Below are 23,604 nucleotides of genomic sequence, written 5' to 3' on the forward strand. Positions count from 1 at the left end.
TGTGTGTTTGTGTGTGGAGAAATACTGGCAGATGTAGCTCCAGACTGCGGGCACAGAGGGACGGATAAAGTTTGGCTGCATCTTAAGAGCAGAAGAGCCACGCATACAGTCCCTTCTCTTTTATTTCGCTCTCTTTTCTTTGTTTTAAATAACTTTCTTTCCTGCAATTGATCCTCCCAGTTTAACTCACATACATCTGCATCTCTCTTGGTTCTTTGGAGAGGTCAACACGCTCCAATCAGAAGTGTTAATTAATACATTTTGCTTAATTAAGCCTCCTTTTGAAAGGTCACTTACTGATTGAAAACAAGCTCATGGGGAATAAGGTAGGGTGTAATGCATTACTTGGTGTTGTGTTTTAAAGCAGGGATTCAGATCAATCAATCAATCAATCAATCAAAAAACGGTATATTGACAGAGCAATATAACACTTTGTGAATAATACAAACAATTGAAAATGATGAGCAAAGGCTTCAATTTGCGCATGCATATTAAAAAGTGAAGGATGTGCTTGTGCTTGAAACAAATTGCAGAACGACGGACATGCCAACTATTGCAGATTTTCATTATTTTCTTTGAGCAAAACAAACATCTACATTTTATCTGTTCAACATTTCCTCCCAGCTTCTCTCTGGCAGAGGCTCGTGTCCAGCAAGAAATCATCACTTAGCAATTCAGGATCTTCATGAAACACTAAAACTAACCAAAGATATCTGGTATTTACAAAGTTGTATAATTAAATCAGTGGCTTCAGGCTGCAGTGGAAACATATTCACGGTAATGACAGAGAAGAGACAAGTGCTGGCAAAGCATGGGCACGGCAGCTAATACCGCACATCTTAGGATAATTAGAGAATGGAAAGGTTTTTGTTTTATATTCCTCTGCATGCCTCCTGCAGTGTTTGATTAATTTAGAGTGCAGGAATGTGTATTAGTCACTGTTTGTGTTTTAACCCCTGACCCCCGTGAAAACCTGCAGACATCTGCTTATCTAAACTGAGCGTAAACACTCGTCATTATTCAGACTCCAGCCATCCTTTTCCCTCCGTCAGAAGCCAAACTGCGCTAACAGGAGACCACTTTTCAGTCTCAAACAAGCCGGACAGGCATTTCCTGTGGGGGCGGGACCTGGGAGCAGAGACATTCTTGGGCCAGGCACCTCCACTTCCTGTCTCTCTTTGACACACAGTCTCTCACTTTATTTTTTGACGCTCTTATCCACAGTTGATTAGGTTTAAATTCCAAGATTATTTGAGTAAGTGCGAGGTCAAAGTCTCAGATAAAAGAGGGGAACAAAACAATCCTTAATACTATGATGAAGGAGACAAATAACTGGGTGGAGTTAAGGTATAGATAATGCATATAAAAGCGTAGGAATGTCATTTAGGTACATTTAAGAATGAGTTTAGAATAAGGTATAAATGTGTTAAAAACTGGCATATATAGTAATATGTTTTCACTTTCACAAGTTACATTTTTTAAATCAAGTTCAGTCCTGACGATTATCACTAAATATTCTGAAATGTGAGTTTACTTATTGCCCCGTTTTAGTTTTTTAATGAGAAAATACGACATTAAGAGTATGATTTTTTTTTCAGTTTTCTGAAACTAACAGGATTGTTTTTCACAGAATAGAATATGTTAAAGATTACCAACAATGTTGATTTAAATGCAGTTTTATTTTTTATATCTTATACCCTTTCCAAAATGTATGCCATTAGCATGAATGGCGCCAAATATGTTTTTAAAAGAAAATGTTTCCCTATTTGGCAAAGGGGTTCCACTGTCAGTTAAAATAAATACATACAACTCTAGATAAAGTTTACATATCTACAGAAAACAGGATCAAACTTTCATACTGTTGTTTTTGAACTATTCTAAGTATTGAGAACTAAAATAAATGTCAAAAGCTCAAATCTTCGTCTCTGTATTTGCTCCTTGTGTCTTTTAACAGCTGCCTTCACTGTATAGAAGCTTTCATACATCAAATGTTAGGGAATGTTAGGGAATGTGAGTGTGTGTGTGTGTGTGTGTGCGCGTGTGTGCGTGTGCGCGTGTGTGCGTGCGTGTGTGTGTTTACATGCATGTTTATGTGCACTGTGGGGTTTTGGAGTAGGTGTGTGGATCGTTTTTCGTCCCGGGGGTCAGCAGCTGCACCAAAGTGTTGGGCAGCTGGAGCATGTGGAGGAGAGTGTGTGTGCCGTAGGGGGTCCTCATACATCTAAATACATTCAGTATCTTTGTTACAAGTAAAACTACAAGTGTATTAGCATCAAAATATACTTAAAGTACCCAAAGTACTCGTTATGCAGAATATCTCATTTCAGAATCTGTATGGTTCTGGATTATAATTATTGAGACGTAAACCTACTAACATCAACCTCTTTTAAGTAACTCATCTATCATTTTGAGAAGCTGAAAAAAAAGCCTTTACTGAGAATATTCACATGAAAAAAAAAGTTTTAAACATTGATTATCAATTTGTATTTAATCTCTGGCAGCATCACTTTGCATTACATTGAAGATATTTAAAATCCAGTGTGTTCTTGCTGCCCTCTAGTGGCTCCTTGTGAGCATGACGACTCTTCACATGTTAGTTAGAATCTCACAACACATTTATTCAACTCGTGTAAAAAACTGAACACACAATGGATAACAAGCAAATCAATTCTGAGTGAGTTTAAGGAGAATTTGCACCACCTCTCATCCACTTTTCGATCTCTGTCTGTACACACAAACTGAAAGATTGACAATGAAGTTGGCTTTCACTTTTGACTAGGGTTCAGTTTAACAGTGCACATTTTAACCGAGAGGATGCTTGTCATTTTTTCTCACAGAGGGAGTGAAGGAATTCAATCTGCTCAGCATACTCGATTCCTGGCCTGTGGGGAGAAGAAGGAAGTCATGCTAAAACAGCAACTTATTCATATCAAATAAGACAAGGCAAGAGTAATTATATCTCACCGTCCGGGGGTCTCCAGGATCAGAGGGATGTTGTCCAGCCGAGGCTCGTTTTACGACTTCTCTGAAGGCAGAGAGACCAATGTGTACAGTGGAGGGTCTTGAACATGCTGTCTTTAAATTGAAATAAATTGTATAGCCCATTTATCTCAGGGGACTTTAAAACCCCCCTGTTTGAAACGCCTCCATTGGACTCCTTTGTTTATTTCAGGAACATAATGACATCACTACGTAACACTCAGGCTTCTATTGGCTAGCGCTTCAACACATTGTACGTGATAGGCTGGTTTCAGACAGAGGGTGAAAAGAGGTGCTGCAGCACAGGCAGTATGAGAAAAATGCCAGTAGAGCTACATACTAATATGAACCTGGACATTTGCATAACAGGGCCCCTTTAACACAACTCCAATATTTCCTTAAACTTGCTGCAACAACTACTAAACCTGTTTGGTTCAGCTGCTGTTTTTCATTCAGCCTGAGGGTAAGGTTTGCTCCTGCTTCAGTGTTTCTGCAGGAATCCTCTGCAGTGTGTTCTTGTCACTCAATCGGCATTCAAAGTATGCGAGTACAAAAGATTGCGGTCATTGCTATGAATCATAAAAAAGCAACAGCTGTGTCATCCTGCAGTCACTTCTGCAAAAAGACAGTTATGCATTAACTCCCAAGTCAATCTGCGGTCAAACGGTTTTGTAGGAGATGAAGACGTTCCTCATTTTTTTGATAATTGACTCGAGGTAGTCAAATATTAATCCTCGTAAATAGGTCAAATTTTATATTAAACTCTAATTTCATTAATTACATGCAAGAAGGATTAACCAAACCAATTGTGGTTTTCGTCCCCTTAGATTTTAATTGTATCGTTCTGGAGTATTTCAGTAAAGCTCATAATGTTCTCTGCTTGAAAAGGAAGTATAGATTGAACAAAAATAAATTCAATTGCTACATTCCTTCATACATCCACAAATGAGGTTGTGTTTTCCACTAGGTTCGATTTCTTGTTTATCTGTTGAAAGAAAGATTGTATTATTATTTTAAAAAATGACAATGCATCGGTACACATTTTTTGCAGAATGACCCTCATAGACACAGACCCGCTTAAATGAAACCAGACACACCACATAAAAAACTTGGAAGTGATCTGACAGTCTCAACAATTCTACATTTTATGAGCTTCACTATTTACTGCATAGCAGTGACTGTCTCCACCCCTCCTGTACCTGTAACCACAGCAGGTGTTTGCCAGTGGGCGTGGTTAATGGCTGCTGCTATTTTCTCCACACAATGCTCCGTGGTGATGGAGCCCAGAGAGGATCCAGGGAGGAAGTTGTATAGAGTTTGAGGCCCAGGAGGCTGCAGCGGCTCAGCTCATCCACCAGCAGGTCCTGGCTCTGCTCAAACACATCTGGGTGCAACATGGCACACAAAGCAATACTGTGCAATATCACATTGTTATACATCTTGCACTATTTGATCTGTTTATTTGTCTTTTTTGTTATACAGTATGTCCTATATATATTCATGTTGCACTGTTGGAGGAGCCTGTCACTTAAGTTTTTCATTGCCATACTGTATCTACACTGTAGCTAACGTGCACATGACAATAAAGCCTTGAATTTTGAATATCCCAAAATGCGTATAGTGTCTCAACACATATGTTATTTATTTCACTTAGTTTAATTAATTCGTGTTCCTCATTTTTATCCAGGGTTGTGGACTTATTTTTTTTCTATTACTAATGTGTGCTTTTCTTCTCTACATTTAATAAGAAAGCTTATTCTTTCTTATTGCATGTTTTTGTTTGACCTGCTATGCCACTTTTTGCTGTAACCCTTTGCGGGACTAATATAGCCGTATACTTGCCAGCTGTGTGAACATGGAAATGTTGAGTCCCCAAGAGTTTTATGTCAGAAATGTATAGTCTCGGTCTACAGCATAAAGAAACTGCCGGATGCTAACTTGCTTATGTTGGGTAATTTGCACAATCGGCATAAATTAGCAAATGCAACAATAGCTAAAAAATTGCTTGGCAGATTTTGACCATTATTGTTCAATCAATTTCTGACATTTTTAGGAATAAAAATGGCAGTTTTTAGTTCCAAATCTATCCATAAATCATCAGTGATGGCACCTTTCTGGTTAACACTGCCATCTGTGATCCTATAAATGTCAGAAATTGATTAAACATCCTCAATAACCCTCTACAGTAATTCATTTGTTCTTCTCTTCTGACAACCCCATTTTCAGAATCAGAATTCCTTTATTAGTCTATTTGCCAGCTCATGGGGTCCTATTGTGGACCGGGAAATTTTGAGTTTTATATAAGAATTGCATAGTACGGTTCCCCAGCACAAAGAACATTTTGCACAATTGACATACGTTGCATTAATTAGCAACGTCCAACGTGGGCAATGTGAATTTATTTCCAGGTCTAACTAAAATCCTATTTAAGTGTTGATTATATCTCACATCATTAATCCAAATCTGCAAAGTAACTAAAGGTATTAAATACATGTAGTGGAGAACAAAATAAACTCTGAAATGTAGTGGAGTAGAAGTACAAAGTAGCAAAACATTAAAATACTCAATAAAAGTACAAGTAGAATACAAGAGTTAGTGTACTTAGTTACTTTACAGCACTGAGTAAGACAAGTATAGTAGTATAGTAGAAGTCGTTTTCTTTTTTGCATATTTGAAATATAATAACTTTTACCCCAAAAATGCACGAAATGTGGAGCTTAGTTTGCCAGTCAGAGTGTATGAAGGTCAGAATGCATCCTCTCTCTCTCTGCAGAGCTGCCATTGGAGGAGACGCTTCATGCTGAGCAGCAAAATGGCCGCCCGTCAAACGACTGACTCCACAGCGCTTTGAAATTTAAATTCTTCTGCACATTAGGGTTTACACTATTACAACGTTAGTACTTATTTACGAACCTGTAGCTTGTAACACGCGTGTATTTTTCTCATCGTCTGCCTGCCACTTACTTGACTGTGTCGTCGCTGTTTTTGTCGACGAATGCCTCAAAAAGCTAGGAAGAAAAAATCGTACTGAAGCACTTTAGCTAAGCTAACTAGCACGTTAGCTTCTCTTCATATGTGATTCCAGAGGTGAGTAAACGTGAACTGGACATATGCGTAGTGTTTATCAGCTTTTTTAACATCCCATTGTGTGTATATATGTACATATGCATGCAAAACGTCTGCAAGATAAATTAGAATGCGATGCTACTGCGCGAGCTAAAACCGTTAGCCTGGCTACTTGTAGCTTCTGTAACTTAGCTAACTTAGCATTAGCACTGATGTAGCAGCAGTTACTATGGTTAGCAGAGGACGATTTGTAGCTCAATGCTCGGTGTATTTGCTCTTAATGACCACCGTGCACTTGCATAACATTATTAACAAGACTTACTGTGCTTGACAACTGGTTTATAATTATAATTTGGGTTTTTCGGTGTCTGCGTTATTTTTTTTAAGCTGAAACCACTCCTTAATGTTAGCTATCGACGAGTAACCAGCAGCTGTTAAACCTGCTTAAACTCCTAAATACAATATATAAGAAGTGGTTTGATGAAAACGCCAAACTGGATATACAGGGTGCCAGTTCAGCACCTTAAAACCTGTGTTCTTTGGTTTTCGTTGACGATTTGCCATGTTTAGCACAATTCAAAGTACGTTTACTTCAGTAATGTACTTAGGTACCATTTTGATAGACTTGAGTATTTCAACCTTTTGCTACTTTGTTCTTCTAATCTACTACAATTCAGAGGTAAATAGATTAGTTTACATCAACATACATGACTATCATAATTATGTGGTTTAGAGGCCTGAGGTCAGGAAGGCTGTCAGTTTCACTGTCTGTGCATCTGCTTCGGTGTTATGACTTTAAGCAAAAACGAAACCAAATAAAAACAGACAATCAGGGCGTAGCATGACTGTGTTTGCAACCTGTTAATATGAGCTTAAATATACAGTGGGATTGTGGTTATTTCCACATTTTAATATTTCGGTGCATCTAATTCTTCCTTCCATCTCTAGAGCAGCACATAGGGCTAGGTTATGAAGTCACATTTCACGATATTTTTTACCTTATACCTCGTTATTGTGACGATATTGTAGGGTTGACCATTGATGCTTTCACAACATCTTAAAACATTGAGCATGTTTTGTATTAATACCCACCAGTAATGTGTATTTATTGACCAACTAGCAAAGCAACAAGTCTAGCCAATTCAGTAAAATGACATCCCTTGAAGACCAGAACAGAACAAATAACATAAAGCACTAACAAACTAAATCATGTGTTGTCTGTGGCCCATTGTCCCTTACTAGAGTCCTCTATAAGCTGCTGGTTTGACAGCTAATAAAATAATGTTGGTCTTTACCTTCATAATGATCATTTTGCAAGGAACAGGGTGTCCGTGTTTCTCACTAGATTTAGCGCCTTATGAAAGTTACTTTTAATTGATGCTGCTTTAATTTGGGCTGGTTTTCCAGTTTTAAAATTATTTAAAATCTAGCTTAGCCTAGCTGGTTTCCCAAATGTTACCTAACAACTTTGACTTTCATTGAAAGACTGGGCAATCATTAAATGTGTTTTATTATTTTATACTGTCTCAATTGATAATAAAAATAAGCTTGTACTTAGTCAATCCAACCCTAGAATAGCACAAGAGTTTATCAATATTTACCCACATTGATGGTTCTAGTTATATTTGTCTATGTCATGCATCTCTATGTTCTTATATCCTTTTGATAAGGCATTATTTGGTGATCTTGTTTTGCATACCTTTGTGTTTCCACAGCTGTTTAAAGAGCCTTATCAAGAAGCTTTTCTCAAACACCATTTGAAACACAATTTAAAGCCCACACCTGGCTGTCAAACATTCAGTCTGTCACTTGTTATAGTTTCCACTGGAGTCACTCTGCTGACAACATTGAGTTGGCTGACTAAATCAAGCCCCTTGTAAACCGTTTAAATTGATTGAGTCTGATCAGCTTACGGTATCCTGCATGCGTTTGATAGAGATAATTACTCTCTGTTGCTCACATGTCCAGCAGTATTCTTAGCTCTAACACCTGATGGCTGATTCATCCAATCAAACATGCAGTTTCATTGTCACTTACACAAATCCATCCGGATGCTCACGTGGCCATAATCCTCCATCAACTGGAGCCTCAGTTATGTTGTCTTTTTACCTTGAGTCCTGCCGCAGTCATCATTAACTATTGTTCAATGTTTTTTTTAGCTATACAAAGAAGCACTCTGTGATTTTAAAATGGTGACCACATTTTGACATTTGTTTTGTTCTCCAGAAGAAAGGAGTACCAGGACTGGAGCTGTAGTTCATGGAAGACAAGAAAAGGAAAAAAGACGACAAAAGGAAAAGGGAAGCCTCTCAGAAGGTGAGCATGTTCAAAATCACTCCCATATTCCTAGATGTAAAAGAAAAACATGTGGCGCCGGCGGTGTCGTGTTGAACAGCAGTTTCATATTATTACATGTAATTTGTTTGACACTTTTATCCAAAGCCACTTACAAATTCAGTACTGTGGACAATCCCCACAGGTTCAATTTGGGGTAAAGTGTCTTGCCCAGGGACACAACAACATGCTGACTGCAGTGGGACTCGAACTTGCAACCCCCTTATTCGAAGTCCAGCACACTATCCACTGAGCCACAGCCTCACTGTCTTTTATATCTTTGAAACGTCCTTACATTTTGTTATTAGAGAGCTATCTCTTCTCATTTCTAATGGTTATTCTTTATGATGAGTTGGGATCCTACTGCAGTCATATGTTCCAATTTGAAAAACTCTATTTCAAAGCAGTTCATGTTAAAATATAGAATGGAGGGATCCCATTACGAAATAACATCTCTTGGAAGTTAATGTAGTCTAATCACAGCTTAACGTGTGCTAGGGCTGTACCCGAATATTCTGTCGTTGGCCTAATATTCGGTTTTGAATTTCGTTTTTAGTTTTCTCCCCTAAATGGCGAATTGCCACATTCTTATACTATATTTATACTTTTTAATTGCACTGTTAAAATGGACCAGGGACACAACGACATGCTGACTGCAGTGGGGTTTGAACCTGAACCTTTCCTCTTTGAAAACATACATTTGCACCGTATAAAAAATATATACGGTTAATAAATAATGTGGAGAAGACCAAATCCTGACACTTAGTTTGTGGATGACGTCTGTCAGTGTTACGTGAACACTGTCTAAGACCAAACAAGTCCCAACAACATGCTTTAGTTAATATCTTGGCACTAGAAATATTTCTTTATCCAACCATAATCACAGTTTCATTCTTGTAAGCACCATGTTTTCTCTTGTCTTAAACTAATTTAATCTTTGCTCGGAGCAGGTTGTTTTTACTAAGGTTTGATATTTAAATGAATGAAATGTGTGTTTTACTTGGCGTCCTAACTTTGATTCAAGAATGACATGTTAACTAATGTGTTTCTTTCTCATTTTAGGTCACAGAACAAAAAAACAAAGGTAAGCAGCACAGTGTGTATATGTTCAGATAGAAAAGCCACACATTTGCTGTTTTTACCAAAGTAACTCTGTCTCATGAATTTGACTTTTGCAATTATTGTATGTTGAAAAAAAAAAGAAGGGAAAGCAGCACAGTGAGAAACGGTCATCAAACTAATTTCGCCTCGGCATCAGGGAATTATGTAGGACTCTTTCTTTTCCCTGTTTCTGACCAATATATGGACAGTGCTCACATGTACAGGAAATTAATGTTTGCACTGTTCTCGAATCAGAAATGGGTTTATTACCAGGTAGGTTGACGTACGAGGAATTTGACTTGGTGTCGTGGTCCATACATAAAAGTAAAAAAATGTTTTAAAAACACAGATTGGGAAATATTTTGAGAACACTATAAGAACATTAAGAACAAATATAGTAAAATAAGATAAAGCAGTATTTACATTGAAATAGAATGCAATAAGATATAACAGTACAGTAAGCAAACCAGATATTGTCAACATGTGTGCAAGATGTATTTGGTAGCATTTCATAGCTTCTTGTAATGTGAAAAAAACATCTAATAAATAATAATAAAATAATCTGCATCAGGGAATGATTTTAAGAATGTTCTGCTTCCTTCTCTTTCATATTAATAAATGGACAGTGCCTACATTAACAGGAAATTAATCGTGCTCTGTTCTCTTCAGATGTTTTTGGTTATATGCTTCTTCATTTCACACCCTCCATTTCTTTCTCTCAGTGCCAGACTTGACCAAGCCGGCGGTCGTCCAGTCTCCTGCCACTCAGAGCAGCTCTGCCTCCCCCAGCCCTGGACCCGCCCCCTCTGCCTCCCCATCCCCAGCCACCACCTTGGGCCCTGGCAGCGCTGCCACCCCGTCACAGGGCGGCAACAATGCCAAGCGCCTGGCGGTGGCCAACGGACAGCCCACCTCCAACACCATTTCTTCCTCCACCGCTGGCGGCCCCGGCGCTGCTGGAAACGGCAGCAGCACGAGTAGCGGAGGCGGAGCTCCAGCGCCTCAACAGCAGCAGCAAGCGCGCTACATGCCGAGAGAAGTGCCGCCGAGATTTCGCTGCCAGCAGGACCATAAAGTGCTACTGAAGAGGGGGCAGCCGCCACTGTCCTCCATGCTGCTCGGAGGAGGAGGAGGAGGAGGCGGCGGAGGAGGAGGGGGAGGAGTGGGGGACGGCCCCAATGCAAACATGGCTGCTGTCTCAGGTACGTGTTAGCAACGCTGAAGGTCACTTTTCGAATGATGTGTATTTAGTTTTTGTTTATAGTGTCGTGGACAGTCCCCATTGATCAACCAGATGATAATGGACACCCTCAAAATCACAATGCATCAACAGCATTAGTTATTAAAAAAAGAAGAAGGGGGGTTTGATTACACCGTGATTGATTACACCGTGATTAGACAGGTTCCGATCGGGGATCTGAGTCGATCACGTGATTTTCAAAAGATCGGATTCAGGAGAAAAAAATCGGGGATCGGGAATCTGTCTTTAAAAAAAATTATAAATTTTTTTAATGATTTGATTTAATCAGGGTTCCCACGGGGTCTTAAAAAGTCTTACATTTGATAATCTGAATTTAAGGCCTTAAAAAGGTCTTAAATATGACCAAACAAATAAGAAAGGTCTTAAATATGATTTAGAAGGTCTTAAAAATGATGGGATTTGAAAGGTACTTCTGTTTAGCGATTGTGTCTAAATGTGTTTTGGGGGAAATGTCCGGGCTGCAAAGTAACCAGTACGGTTATAGCCTTTCAGTTCCCCCCCAACAATTTGTATTGAAATAAATCAACTTGGAACCAGTGGAGGGGAACAAGTTTGAAGCCCGCTGCACCTTTTGTAAAAGAAATAAGCGTTTGTTTTGCTAATGTAGCGTTAGCTAGTGCGGCGTTAGCTAGTGCTAGCAACAACACCGGGGGACCTCCGGGCGACGTTTGTGTCTACGTCAACCCTAAAAGTGGAGGTGCTAAATACCGTAGATAAACACCTATCATACAACAGCAACGATGAAAGATTGTAGCCAAGGCAGCAGAGCTCTGAGTGTAGCTCATGTCACTCTCCCTCACACACACACACACACACACACACACACACACACACACACACACACACACACACACACACACACACACACACACACACACACACACACACACGGGGGCTGCTCGATTGTGGCAAAAATCATAATCATGATTATTTTGATCAATAATTCATATCACGATTATTAAATACGATTATTCATTGACTTTGAAAACATCAATTTATTGAACTTTAAAACAAATAATAATTTGAACAGTATCTTTTTAACTGTTACCTTACGTATAATTCAACTGAAAAACCAATACAACTATAAATTAAATAAATGATACATTTAAATAAATAATATCAAAATAATAAATACCAATAAATAAGATCAACAAATATTTTGGAGTGCACTTCCACAAGCCACTAAACATATATAAATATGATAAATAAAAATAAATAATACCAAAATGAATTAGATCAAATATGTTGTAGTGCACTGTCACAACCTAGCAAAGCTAAATAATAGTTTTTCGATTATGTTGTTTTCATAATTGTGGCAAGCCAAAATCGTAATTGCGATTAAAATACGATTAATTGTACAGCCCTAACACACACACACACAGACACACACACACACACACTTTTTGTCTAACACGCTAACACAGTTCTGTACTGTTATGCTGTTATGTTCAGTCATTGTTCTTATGTTGAACATGAATACATTTACTTTGTAAGTAATTATGGGACGTATTTCTTCTTTCATAGCAATTTTCCTTCATACTTTCTTGCCGTGAAATAGGTCTTAAATTCTATTCAAAGTGGTCTTAAAAAGGTCTTAAAAGTCTTAAATTTGAGTTGGCCACCTGAGAAACAAACACCAACAACAACACGACGAGTACACAGCGGCCACTCAGGTAACGGCACTGAAACAACCAACACTTTCAGAAACTTTTAAAAGGAAAGAGAAACTGCCCCAGAACAGTGAAAAGGCCCAAAAAATAACAGCTAAGATAGCTGAATTCATCGCTTTGGATGACCAGCCGTTATCCGTTACCTTTTTTTTCTCTTAATGCATTGCATAAAGATCGGATCGGAAAAAATCCGTATCGGCGGATTGTCAAAATCAAATGATCGGAATCGGAACGGGAGCAAATAAAGGTGATCGGGACATTCCTAACCGTGATTGATTACACCGCAATGCACAATAAAGCACCACAGGAAGACATCTCTGCTTGTGGTCATCTAACTTTTTTACTAAAGTGGCATTAGGACTTACTTAAACTCAATCAAAATGCACCTTGGGCAAAGAATAGCCCCTACAATGGCTTGGCTTTTTAAGAACTAAGGATTCCTGCCTTTTTTTTGTTTGTATATTCATGCTTGAATGCACTTAGGCCCTAGCCACACAAGGACGATAACGGTCATATCCGCTACAGTTCTCTATCATATAGACGGTTTGGCCCCACGAGGCCGACAGGGAAACGCATAAAACTATAACGGGTCCCAAGGTGGGTAGATCTGCGAACTAAACGCTCTGGGGGGGCAAACGGCTCCGTGTTTACGCCTATACGATAATTTCCTGATAACGTTGAAGCAATAGCCCCGCCTCTCCCCACGTCTCCTGCTCAGAGATCAGCTGCTGGGCTGCCAGAAGAGGGGGAGGAAAAGAGAGGCTCCGTTTTTTATTATTAGTCGTTATCAATTTTGTTTTAAAGCTCAATAAATAACAAAGAAGACCTCTGACCGGCACTTTTCTAATTTTGTCCGGAAGATTTAAACTTTAACGGACATGTTGACCGGCGGGGGAAAAAAAACTGAAACTCTGCCGCACGGTCCCCTCGTCCCTTGGAAGAGGCGGAGAGGTGGGTGTTTGTCATCTGCTGGAGGACTAACCGGAGAGATTTACAGTAGGAGCAAACGCTTGCCTCGGGGAGGGAAAAAAAGAGCCACAGCGGAGAATAAACAGAAGGGCAACCAGGCAACCATGCGCGGGAAGTCTTCTTCGCTGCTTTTGTGGCAGGAGTACAGCGCCACTTACAGGCCCGGCATATGTACTACAGCGTCTCTGGCGCTTTCAAGGGATTTTGTGTGAACGGACACGTTTCTGGTGCCTGTCGCGTGTGGACGAAATACTTTTTTGATATCGATTTCGGCATTGTTTTCTTCCCTAAAGTTTCGTCTCTTTTTGCTTGGTTTCAGATCCTGGTGCAGCTGCCTCCTCATTGGCCCTCACCTCATCATCAGTTGCTGCTTCTACTACTACTTCTAATTATGCAAATTCCATGTGGGGGGCGAGCTCAGGCAGCCAGACCTCCTCTCAGGGCAGGGAGAAGGTGATCGTGGATGGCAACGACCTGGAAGAGTGGCCCAGCATTGCCGGCAATGAAGGTGGTGGAGGGGCTTCTTTCACCGTGGCCGTGGGGGGGGGCGCCAGCAGCAGCAGCAACAACAACAACAACGTAATGCCTGTGAACAGCATCAGTGCCTCTGGCAACCAATCCTCACCCACTTCCTCGTTCTCTTTGCCCAATGAATGTATGCAGTCGTCCAACGGTGTGGCGTGGGGGACGGCTGCCTCCCCGGGTCATCTCGCAGGGGGGGGTGCAGTAGCTGCAGCCGGACCCCCTCTACCACCACCCACACCCTCCTCACTTTCCAAAGCCTCCGCTGTGCCGGGAAGCCATGAAGCCAGTGGCCCCGTGGACGGCAGCAGCAGCGGGATTCCAGGTGCCAACTTCAATCCAAATGCCAACCCTTCGGCCTGGCCAGCTCTGGTGCAGCAGGAGGGGGAAGGAGCTCCGTCTTCCTTCCATCACCAGGGCCCCGCAGGGTCCTTGTCTGCCAACAACCCCCCATCCCTGGGCCTGGGGGGCGGGGCAGTCGGGGTGCTGGGGGGTCACCCACCTTTATCTGTGAATCAATCAAGCACCCATCAGCGGCAACTTCACCAAATGCAATCCAGAGACCGAGAGATGGGTGGGGGGAAGTGGGACAGCGAATCAGCGGGACCAAAAATCGCAGGTGGGGTGGAAGGAATTGGGGGAGGAATGGACCGTGGAGGAGGCGAGAGTGGGGGAGACCATGGCCTCGCCTCCTCCTGGAGAGGCCAGTCTTCTTACCCTGCAGCTAACTCCAAAACGGGTGCCTCAAGGACTGACGGATGGGAGGGGGGCGGGGCTGGTGGATTCGGAGCTGCTGAAGGAGATAACGGGACTTCGAGTTGGGGGTATCCGAGTGCCTCTAGTGGGGCGAGTGCTTGGGGTAGTGCTGGGAATGGCAGTCAAACCACCGGGGTATCTCAGGGAGGGTGGGGGTCATCGGGAGGTGGAGGTGGAGATTGGGGAGGGAGCTCCACTGCTGCCGCTAGTGGAGCTACTCCAGCAGGCGAGGGGGTCGGTGGAGTCTGCAGCAGTAACAGCAGCAGCAGTGGGGGCAGCACAGCTGGCAACCCCCCTGCACCCCCTTCCTCCTCCTCCTCTTCCTCAGCAGCCGCCACCACTACGACCAGAGCTTGGGACAATCAGAAAGGGGAGAGTGAAACAGGGGAGTGGGGAGGACAGGGAGCACAGGGAGGGTCCTCCTCCAGCGGCGGAAATTCCAGAAGTGGGAACGGACGAAGTCACAGTCGTCCTCCTCTCAACCCAGCACCTAACGCTGAAGCTGCCTTACAGACCCTGCTCAGCCGGTCCGACCTGGATCCCAGGGTCCTGTCCAACACGGGATGGGGCCAAACGCAGATCCGACAAAACACGTCCTGGGACTTTGAGGAGCACGGAGGGAAGAGTAAAAGTGGATCGTCGTCAGCTACAGCGAAGCACGCCTCCTCTGCTCCCGGTGGTTCCTCTCAGTACTCGGGTGGACCCAGGACTCAAATCAATGAATCTACTGGGGGTCCGGGGGTCAATCCTTCCCTGGGTCCCTCCGCAGGGTCCGCAGGAGGAGAGGGCTGGGAGAGCAGCAGCAACAGTAGCAGTAGTGGGGCATCTCTCTCTGGGAGAGCCCCACCACCGCCTTCAGGCCACAACATGAGAAACCTTGGCGTCTCACAATCTGGGCCGACAGCGGGACCTGGTGTGGGATCCGGGGGAATGTCAGGACACAGCCAGCAGGGGAAGGCTACAGGCTGGGGAGGAGGAGGAGGAGGAGGAGGAGGAGGAGGAGGAGGAGGAGGAGGAGGGGGGGGGGATGGGCAGCAGGCTAAAGGCTGGGGGAGTGAGGAGTGGAGGGATGGCAGTAGAGGAGGAACTGGAGGAGGGGGAGGAGGATGGGGGGATCCTGGGCAACAGGGTGACCCTGCGAGTGGAGGCTGGGGAGGAAACAACAACAACAAGGAGGAAAAAGCACCAGGCGGGTGGAAAGAAATGGGAGGGAGTGGAGGAGGGAGTGGAGGAGGGAATGGAGGAGGGAGTGGGTGGGGATCAGGACAGAAGGGGGGGGCGGGTAGGGACTGGGGAGAGCAACAGTCCAAATCAAATAGCGCAGGAGGAGGATGGGAGGACGAGAAAAAGAGCGGAGGAGGAAACTCAGGTGGGGACTCAGGTTGGGGGAGCTGGGATGAAGGGGCTCCTCGGAGAACCTGGGGAGCTGGGGGCACAGGGGGAGGGAACGGAGGAGGGATGGGGGGGTCCAAACCCCATCAAAGTTGGAGTGGAGGAAACAAAATGCACCAGATGCCAAACAGCCAGCCGGGCCCCGTCCCGCAGGCACAACTGCAGCAGCAACAATCACAACAATCACAGCCCCGCAATCAGCATCCGCAGAGAGCGATGGACCAAGGGGCCATGCAAGGGGGCGGGGGCGGGGGCGGGAAAAAACCCATCTCCCAAGCCCCGAATCAGAACCAAAGCTCAGGCTGGACCTCGGGGCCAATCCCTGGCGGCGCCGGAGGAGGAGGTGCCGGAGGAAATAGTGGAGGAGGAAATGGTGGAAATGGAGGAGGAAATGGAGGAGGAGTTGGAGGTGAATCTGAGCCCAGCGGCTGGGAAGAGCCGTCACCTCAGTCCATTAGCAGGAAGAACGAGATCGACGATGGAACATCAGCATGGGGAGACCCGACGCATTACAGCTACAAGCCCGTCAACCTGTGGGATAAAAACGCAGCTGCCGCCGGACAGCAGCAGCAGCAGCCGCCGCCGCATGACCAGCAGCCTCATGTTCAGCAGCCTCATGTTCAGCAGCCTCATGTTCAGGCTCAACAGCAACAACAACAACAACAACAACAACAACAGCAGCAGCAGCAACAACAACAACAACAACAACAGCAGTTACAACAACAGCAACAACAGCAGCAACAACAGCAGCAACAACAGCAACAGGAGAGGCAACAGCAACAACAACAGCAGCAGCAACAGGCAACGCCAATACAGCATCCGCTTGCAAGACAAGCTGCAGGGATCGGAGGTAACAGAGACTTCAACCCTGGCCATGGACCTGCAAAAACTTCAGTTATTGGTAAGATACTTGAAAGTGCCAATTTGACCATTATAATGTGATTTTTAAGTTGTCATAAAGAAAAGAAATCTACAAATTACATAAAATAAACAAAGTGATGCTCACTCAATGGATAGGACGGTTTAGGTTTAATCAACATAACGCTCCGAATAATGAATTGATGTTGATCAATTTCTATATATAATCACGAAGGAGAAAACATTGATAACTTGCCGTCATGGTGGAGTGAAAATGGTAAGCTTCCTCCATCTCACAATGTATTGTCCCTGTTTGTGTGCAGGTCCGTCAGGTTGGGGTGGTAATTCTCCAGCTAGTCCTACAGTAGACAACGGCACGGTAGCGTGGGGAAAAACAAATGAAGCTCCTTCTGGCTGGGGAGAACCTGAAGAGGCTGGAGGGAAGACATCGGGCTGGGGAAACCCTTCTCCCAACCCAATCAAACCTGGTTAGAACATCTAATGTAAACTAAAGCATGTGTGATCAAAATGTACCTGGTTGTGCCGGGGTAAATTCAAGATATTTGATGCATTACATTTCCAAGTCAACTTTTTTGTCAATCTTTCAGTTTGTCTGTACTGACGGAGAGATCCAAATACCGTTTCCCACAATCCCGAATACAAAAACAAATATATATTAAAATTAGGGCTGTCGGTCGATTAAAAATATTTAATCCCGATTAATCGCACATTTTTTATCTGTTCTAAAAGCACCTCAGAGGGATATTTTTCAAGTTTTTAATACTCTTATCAACATATGAGTGGACAAATATTCTTTATGCAAATGTTTTATTATTATTATTGGAACAATGACAAATATTCTCCTGAATATTCTCAACACAACAACCTCTCTCTCTCTCTCTCTCTCTCTCTCTCTCTCTCTCTCTCTCTTACACTCTCTCCCAACTAGTGTTAATTTCGTCAGCTATTTTTTTATTTAGTCTTAGTCCTGTCTTAAATTTCCTTTTTAGTTTTAGACCTATTTAGTCACCTTCATCCTGTTTTTATTTAGTCAAGTTTTAGTCGACTAAAAGTCTGAGCATTTTAGTCTTATTTTAGTCAAAGAAAACTAATTATTTTAGTCTACTTTTTGTCAATGAAAACTGTTGAATCTTTTTTAGTCATCAGATTATATAGAACATTTCAGTCAAACTAGTCTAGCCAAAACCAATAATTTGTCATTTTAGTCAAACTTATTTCACAATAAGATGATATCTTGTCCTTATTTGATGAAAAACACAGGTTGAATGATTAAGAATCTGCTCAGGTTTGTGGTGTTTTTACCAGCTGTGTTACGGTCACATTGCTTCCCTTCTGATAAAACAATGCATTCGCTTTTTTTCTCCGCCTCATTGTAGCAAAAATGGGCTCAAATATCACAGTTTCTTTCTCCCAAGCAAAAGCTGGTGGCTTTAGACTTTTTTGTTGTCAGTCATTTTGACGGACAGGATTGTAACATTTCCGTCATAATCCATTATTACCCGTCGAGTGCACAATTTATCACTCACTCGCGCTGACGGGGGACGGGGGGGGTATTCGGTTAGCGCGAGTGCGACCAGTGCTCCCAAGCCCTGTTGTTGCCATTTTATTTTCTGTTAAATAAGGTTAGTTAGACCCGAGTCTTCCTGACAGTTCACAGTGTGCCGCTGCCCGGTGTAATTCAAATGTACCGCCACGCGCAGCACAGACACACAGCTGCTGCCCAGACGCAGCACTGGAAATGGAACTGCTGGGAGAAAAACTGACTATCAGAGATGTTACGTTATCTTTGATAATATTTCGTCGGTGCCGTCTCGTCATCGTCTTGTTTTAGTCATGAAAAAAAAGGTTGTCGACGAACATATTTCGTCATAGTTTTAGTCAACGAAATTAACACTACTCCCAACCCTGTGTACTTCTTTGCACTGAGCCAGTTGCTCAAACAGACAGGCCTGTTTACAGTGGCCGCTCCTCTGTCTTCATACCAGTCAAAGCATGAGACTGAAGTTCCCACTGTGGGTCAAAATAATGCGCTGTGATGTGCAGTCGACACGTTGGATGCGATCCGAATGATCTAACGCAGCCCCTCGTCCTCCACAATGTTAAGCTGTAGCCGCCCATTTAGCCATCAGTGTTGTTGTCCAGGCGTCTCCCCGGTAAACTTTCAAGCGCAAGCGAGCGGCAGGAGCGGGGCTGTCAGCATCAGCTGTGTGCTTGGCTTGCCGTTTAACACAGCTTTTCTTGTATCCATATCGCTCGCTAGAATCTCCCACCATCCAACTAACAACAACGTCAAGCCTTTGGGCTCTGAAACTACAGGGCGGGCCGAGGACAAATACACATGCGTTAATCGCTCGATAAAATAATTAGTGGCGTTAAAAAAAAAATTGCGTTAAATTGACAGCCCTAATTAAAATATGTATGCAAATATGTATATACACAATCAACAGATAATCAACAGACAACAGTATACATATGCACACATTAAGACCTAAATAAAAGCACAACAATCAATATATACAAAATAGCAGTCACTTCAATAACTTTGAGAACAGTAAAAAAGTGTCTGGTGCTGGATTTGAGTGTCTGTGCGTGTGGGGTGTTAAAGTCCAGTGGGGGGAGAGAGTACAGCCTCCTGACAGCCTGGTGTAAAAAAACATTTGAAACATTATCATGCTTAAGAGACCAGTAGTAGAAAACACAGTGGTATTTACTCTTGACACTTTTTCTCCTGCAGGTTCAAAGTCTATGCAAGATGGCTGGGGGGATAAAGAGGCCTCTGTGGCTGCGACACGTCACTCGAGCTGGGAGGATGAAGAGGAGGGGGGTGGTGGCGGCAGCGGCATGTGGAACAGCGCCGGATCCCAGGGCAGCGGCTCCTCTTGGGGCCAGGGAAGCAACGGGGGCTGGGGGCAGACCCACCAAGGGAAGAAGCCCAGCAGCAAGGTGGGCGGAGAACATACTGATTAATACTGTGCAACTTTATCTAAACTATTATTTAGAAACCAAATCCTGAATGGTTCTGAGCAGGACCTGTGAAGTGATGCTTGCTATTTGTTGCTGTTGTAAAAGTTATTTGTCTTTGGTTGTTTTGCACAAAAAAATTATTTTGTTTTAAACAAGGAATCAAATATCACGGATGCTGATGACGATGACCTAAACTTTTAGTCTCACGAACAATGTACGCTACAACGGTCAATAAGTCCTTGACAGCGGTCTGTAGGGATGGGTACCGAGAACTGGTACTAAGTCAATACCGGTACCTGATTGGACGGTATCGGTATACCGTTAAGCCGCTGGACAAACGGTGCTGCTATTGGTATATATGTTACGTCTACTTCCTTAGTTTAACTTTAAACCATTCTGGTTGGTTGGGAACCCTCATCCCGTTTGATGTATCCGGTTTGAGACCCCTCTGATTGGCCACTGTAAATGCCACTCCTCATGTCTCTCAACAGCGCTCTTAATATTGTTGTGAGACTCCCGCAGGCATGGCGGACAGAACGAAGCGATCCAAGGTCTGGGTGCACTTTTAAAAAATGTAGTGGCGATAGTGCAAGGTGCAATCTATGTACTCAATTAGTTGCTTGTAAAATAGGTGACACAAGCAACTTAATGAAGCATTTGCAAACGAGACATTCATTGAATCTAAAACGGTGCTAGCGATACTGCTAGTGCTAATAGTGCTAGCGGGCTTCAGCCGCGCCGTGTGTAAATGTGACCTGAGCGAAGGCTCGCAGGCAGGTTAGCTGCTGCACACGGGTAATATGTTTAGTTTACCTGGGTGCAGTCTTGCAGGCACATCGCCTTGTCTTTTTTTTAGTTTATTAACACTGACAGTGTATTCATGTGAGCTACACCTATAATAATTTGGCCTTTCATTGAATGCTTTATAAACCAGTTAAACTTAAAGATGTCATTGTGAATTGGAAAACTGCATTTAAATGTTGTTAAAGGTCAACGTTTCAATGTATGGTTCAGCAATTGATGGTCGTTTACTAGGAATTGACATATTTTAAGCTCAAATACGTTGTTCTATGTTTAAACCTTCAGACACATTTTGACGTGTTTCAGTTCAGCACATCATTTATTTTGTGATGATTTAAAAGTACAATCCAGAATAATATACGTACTCGCCTTTATCTTTTTACCATCTTAGCCTTTTGACCAATTTCTTCATATCACAGTTTTGCATGATGTCACTGTAGGACAATGTTTTAAGGATCTCTTGTCGAGCTAGGTTTTCAGTTTGAAATGTCTGGATGAAGATGTAAATGATTTAAAAATGTTAAAAAATGTTTAAAAAAATGCCTCCTTTTCATCCTCTGTCGGAGGGAAAACCCCAAAAAGCATGATAGGGCGAGCCAGGCCCCTTTTAAGTTATTTTATTTATTTGTGTCTGCTTCTGAGAAGCTAATGTATAAGTTATACAGTTATTTCTGCAAGAAAATTACAATACAATTACTGTTTAATCTTCACATCTTGTATTCATGTCTATCATTTTGAGCACCAAATTATTGAAAAGTATCGATAAGAGTATCGAAAAATACCGATACCGATAAGCAGTACCGATATCGATAAAATCCTAACGATACCCATCCCTAGCGGTCTGTCTGTTCTGGATTAACAACGTGTCACGTGTTGTGAATTGACCAATCAGAATCGAGTATTCAACTTAGCCATGTAATAATGGCTAATGATGTAGGTTCTGTTTTAAGAGTGGTATTGTTTTGACCAATTTAGTCAAGGATGTATTTTATGCCACGATTGAATCTCACTGAAATCTCCCAAAAAAATCTAAGATTAAGAAAAAAGTTGTCGGTGGGTACTTTAATTAAATTGTCCAACTCTGGTTAGTGGTTTTGTATGGCAAGGTTTTTGCACTTATCTATAATTTCTCTGTTCAAACTCCTCTAGAAATGTATGCTCATGTTATATTTGTCTTTCAGGGTCCAATGAAGCCTGGTGGAGGAGACTCCTGGATGAGTCCCATCAACAGACAGTTCTCCAACATGGGGCTTCTGGTAAGACACCTTTTTTTAAACTTAATATCTGGTATTGTGATGTCAATTTTCTTTCATGTGAAAGGGTTAACACAGGGTGTCCGTAGGGTCTTAAAAACAATTTAGCGAAAATTAAGGCTATTCAAAAGTATTAAACGGCATTTTCCAAGGTACTAAGAAGGTCTTAAAATGTATGGAAAGGGTCTTAAAAAAGGTCAACATCAAAATCCCTCTCCACCTAGATGTTGTGTTTTAAAACCTTACACACTTTTTAGCCAGAATGGTAAACATTTATTTTGCAGGATGCTAATTTCCTACATGATATTTATTCTGTAATTTCTTTTTGACAGAACGATGATCCCAGTAGCCAGAACAACATGGATCTGGCTCCAGGTTCACTCCAAGAGAAGAAGATGGAAGCGGAGAAGAGAGCCATGGGAATGAATATGAACGATTACAACGGAGACATGAGGAAGGTTGGCAGAGGAGGAGGAGGAGGGGGGGGGATGGGTTATCGTCCACCTGGATCCAAAGAGGCAGCACCTGGAGATGCTGGATCGTACTATGACAAGGTATCGTCTCAACGCCATCTTTAGCGACCGTTTGTCTTTGTCTTTCTTGTGTCTAGTTAACTTTGTCCTTTCTTACTATTCTTTATTCCCTCTTGTGATTCTACCTTCTCTGCCTCGTCTACACCATTCCTCCCTGTTTCAAACTTCCCCTTCCCACCCCTTCACCTCCACTTAAATTGGTCTCCCATTGGCTGTCACCGTGACAGACCTTGCCTTTGACCAATCAGGATTGGTGTCTTGGGGAGGAGGGTCCTTGCTCTCTGTACTCACCACCCACTGTCTACAAGTCCCATTCCCTCTTCAACCACACTATTCCCTTTAGACAAGTAAGATAACCTCTCCTCTTGTTTCTGTCCTGCCCCTTTCTTTTTGTGAGTTCAGTGTACTTTATGTTCTTGTGGTTTTTTGAAAGATAATCCTGCTATAGGAGTGGTGCAGGAATGAGTCCTCAAACTAGGAAAATAGTTATCGTTTTAGCACTTCTGGTTCCCTCAGAAGTCAATGGACTATATAAAAGTTTTTGATGGAAGCCTGAAAGGTCTGTGGTTCGTACAAGCTTACACATTATCAGGTTTGGTTCCACGACATTAAATAACTCATTAAATACCAGACTTGTGAATATCCGAAACTTCTATGAATACAGCGTTTGCTAACAAGTGTCTTATGGCGCATTTCTACTGTAGCACGGTTTAAGCGTGCCGTGCCAAACCCGGCCTGTTTTTCGTTGCGTTTCCACTAGGGGTAGTTCTGGCTCAGGGTTACCTTTTCACAGTTTTTCTGGCCCTCCAAAATCGTGGTTCTTTCCGGGCCAACAACCGGGCTGAATATGCTAAACTAGAGATGTGAGTGGCTACAACTACAACATAATGAACATATTTGACCGTGATTTAATTGTAATACACGTTTCAAAATGATGCCGAAGTAACAACATACTGATACCGGTTAGTAAAAACCATGAATTAATGCTTTGACAAGTCTGCAGACAGACGGCAGGCGAAACACCTTTTAAAATGCGTGTTTTCTGAATGGAGATCGGCTAAGCTAACGCAGTATATGCTCCGACCGTCCACACTCACAACAACGGCCTACAGACATAAATAAAG

The 23,604-nt window shown here is 42.6% G+C and overlaps 2 protein-coding genes across 4 annotated transcripts in view; one reads left to right on the forward strand and one right to left on the reverse strand.

The window, feature by feature from the left end:
* Nucleotides 1–2,555: 2,555 nt before the first annotated feature.
* On the reverse strand, nucleotides 2,556–5,394 carry LOC307024387 (putative endonuclease 4). Its single transcript, XM_079658455.1, is given in 5 exon segments — nucleotides 2,556–2,882; nucleotides 2,965–3,014; nucleotides 3,016–3,071; nucleotides 4,179–4,293; nucleotides 4,296–5,394. Coding segments are annotated over 5 exon segments (405 nt in total). The 5' UTR covers nucleotides 4,419–5,394; the 3' UTR covers nucleotides 2,556–2,821.
* Nucleotides 5,395–5,710: 316 nt separating this feature from the next.
* The window catches only part of tnrc6ba (trinucleotide repeat containing adaptor 6Ba), a 34,362-nt gene continuing 16,468 nt past the window's right edge, over nucleotides 5,711–23,604 (forward strand). The window contains exons 1-10 of one of the 3 annotated variants that reach the window (XM_079658808.1): nucleotides 5,711–6,066; nucleotides 8,272–8,361; nucleotides 9,442–9,463; nucleotides 10,203–10,682; nucleotides 13,700–16,951; nucleotides 17,232–17,396; nucleotides 19,664–19,872; nucleotides 21,876–21,950; nucleotides 22,280–22,501; nucleotides 22,708–22,827. In XM_079658808.1, the coding sequence (XP_079514934.1) occupies nucleotides 8,305–8,361; nucleotides 9,442–9,463; nucleotides 10,203–10,682; nucleotides 13,700–16,951; nucleotides 17,232–17,396; nucleotides 19,664–19,872; nucleotides 21,876–21,950; nucleotides 22,280–22,501; nucleotides 22,708–22,827 (4,602 nt within the window). In that variant the 5' untranslated portion in view covers nucleotides 5,711–6,066; nucleotides 8,272–8,304. The remainder of the gene's footprint in view (nucleotides 6,067–8,271; nucleotides 8,362–9,441; nucleotides 9,464–10,202; nucleotides 10,683–13,699; nucleotides 16,952–17,231; nucleotides 17,397–19,663; nucleotides 19,873–21,875; nucleotides 21,951–22,279; nucleotides 22,502–22,707; nucleotides 22,828–23,604) is intronic. The other 2 variants (XM_079658809.1, XM_079658810.1) reach the window with 2 other exon arrangements.

This window comes from Notothenia rossii (assembly GCF_949606895.1).
Source record: "Notothenia rossii genome assembly, chromosome: 11".
Classification (NCBI taxonomy): domain Eukaryota; kingdom Metazoa; phylum Chordata; class Actinopteri; order Perciformes; family Nototheniidae; genus Notothenia; species Notothenia rossii.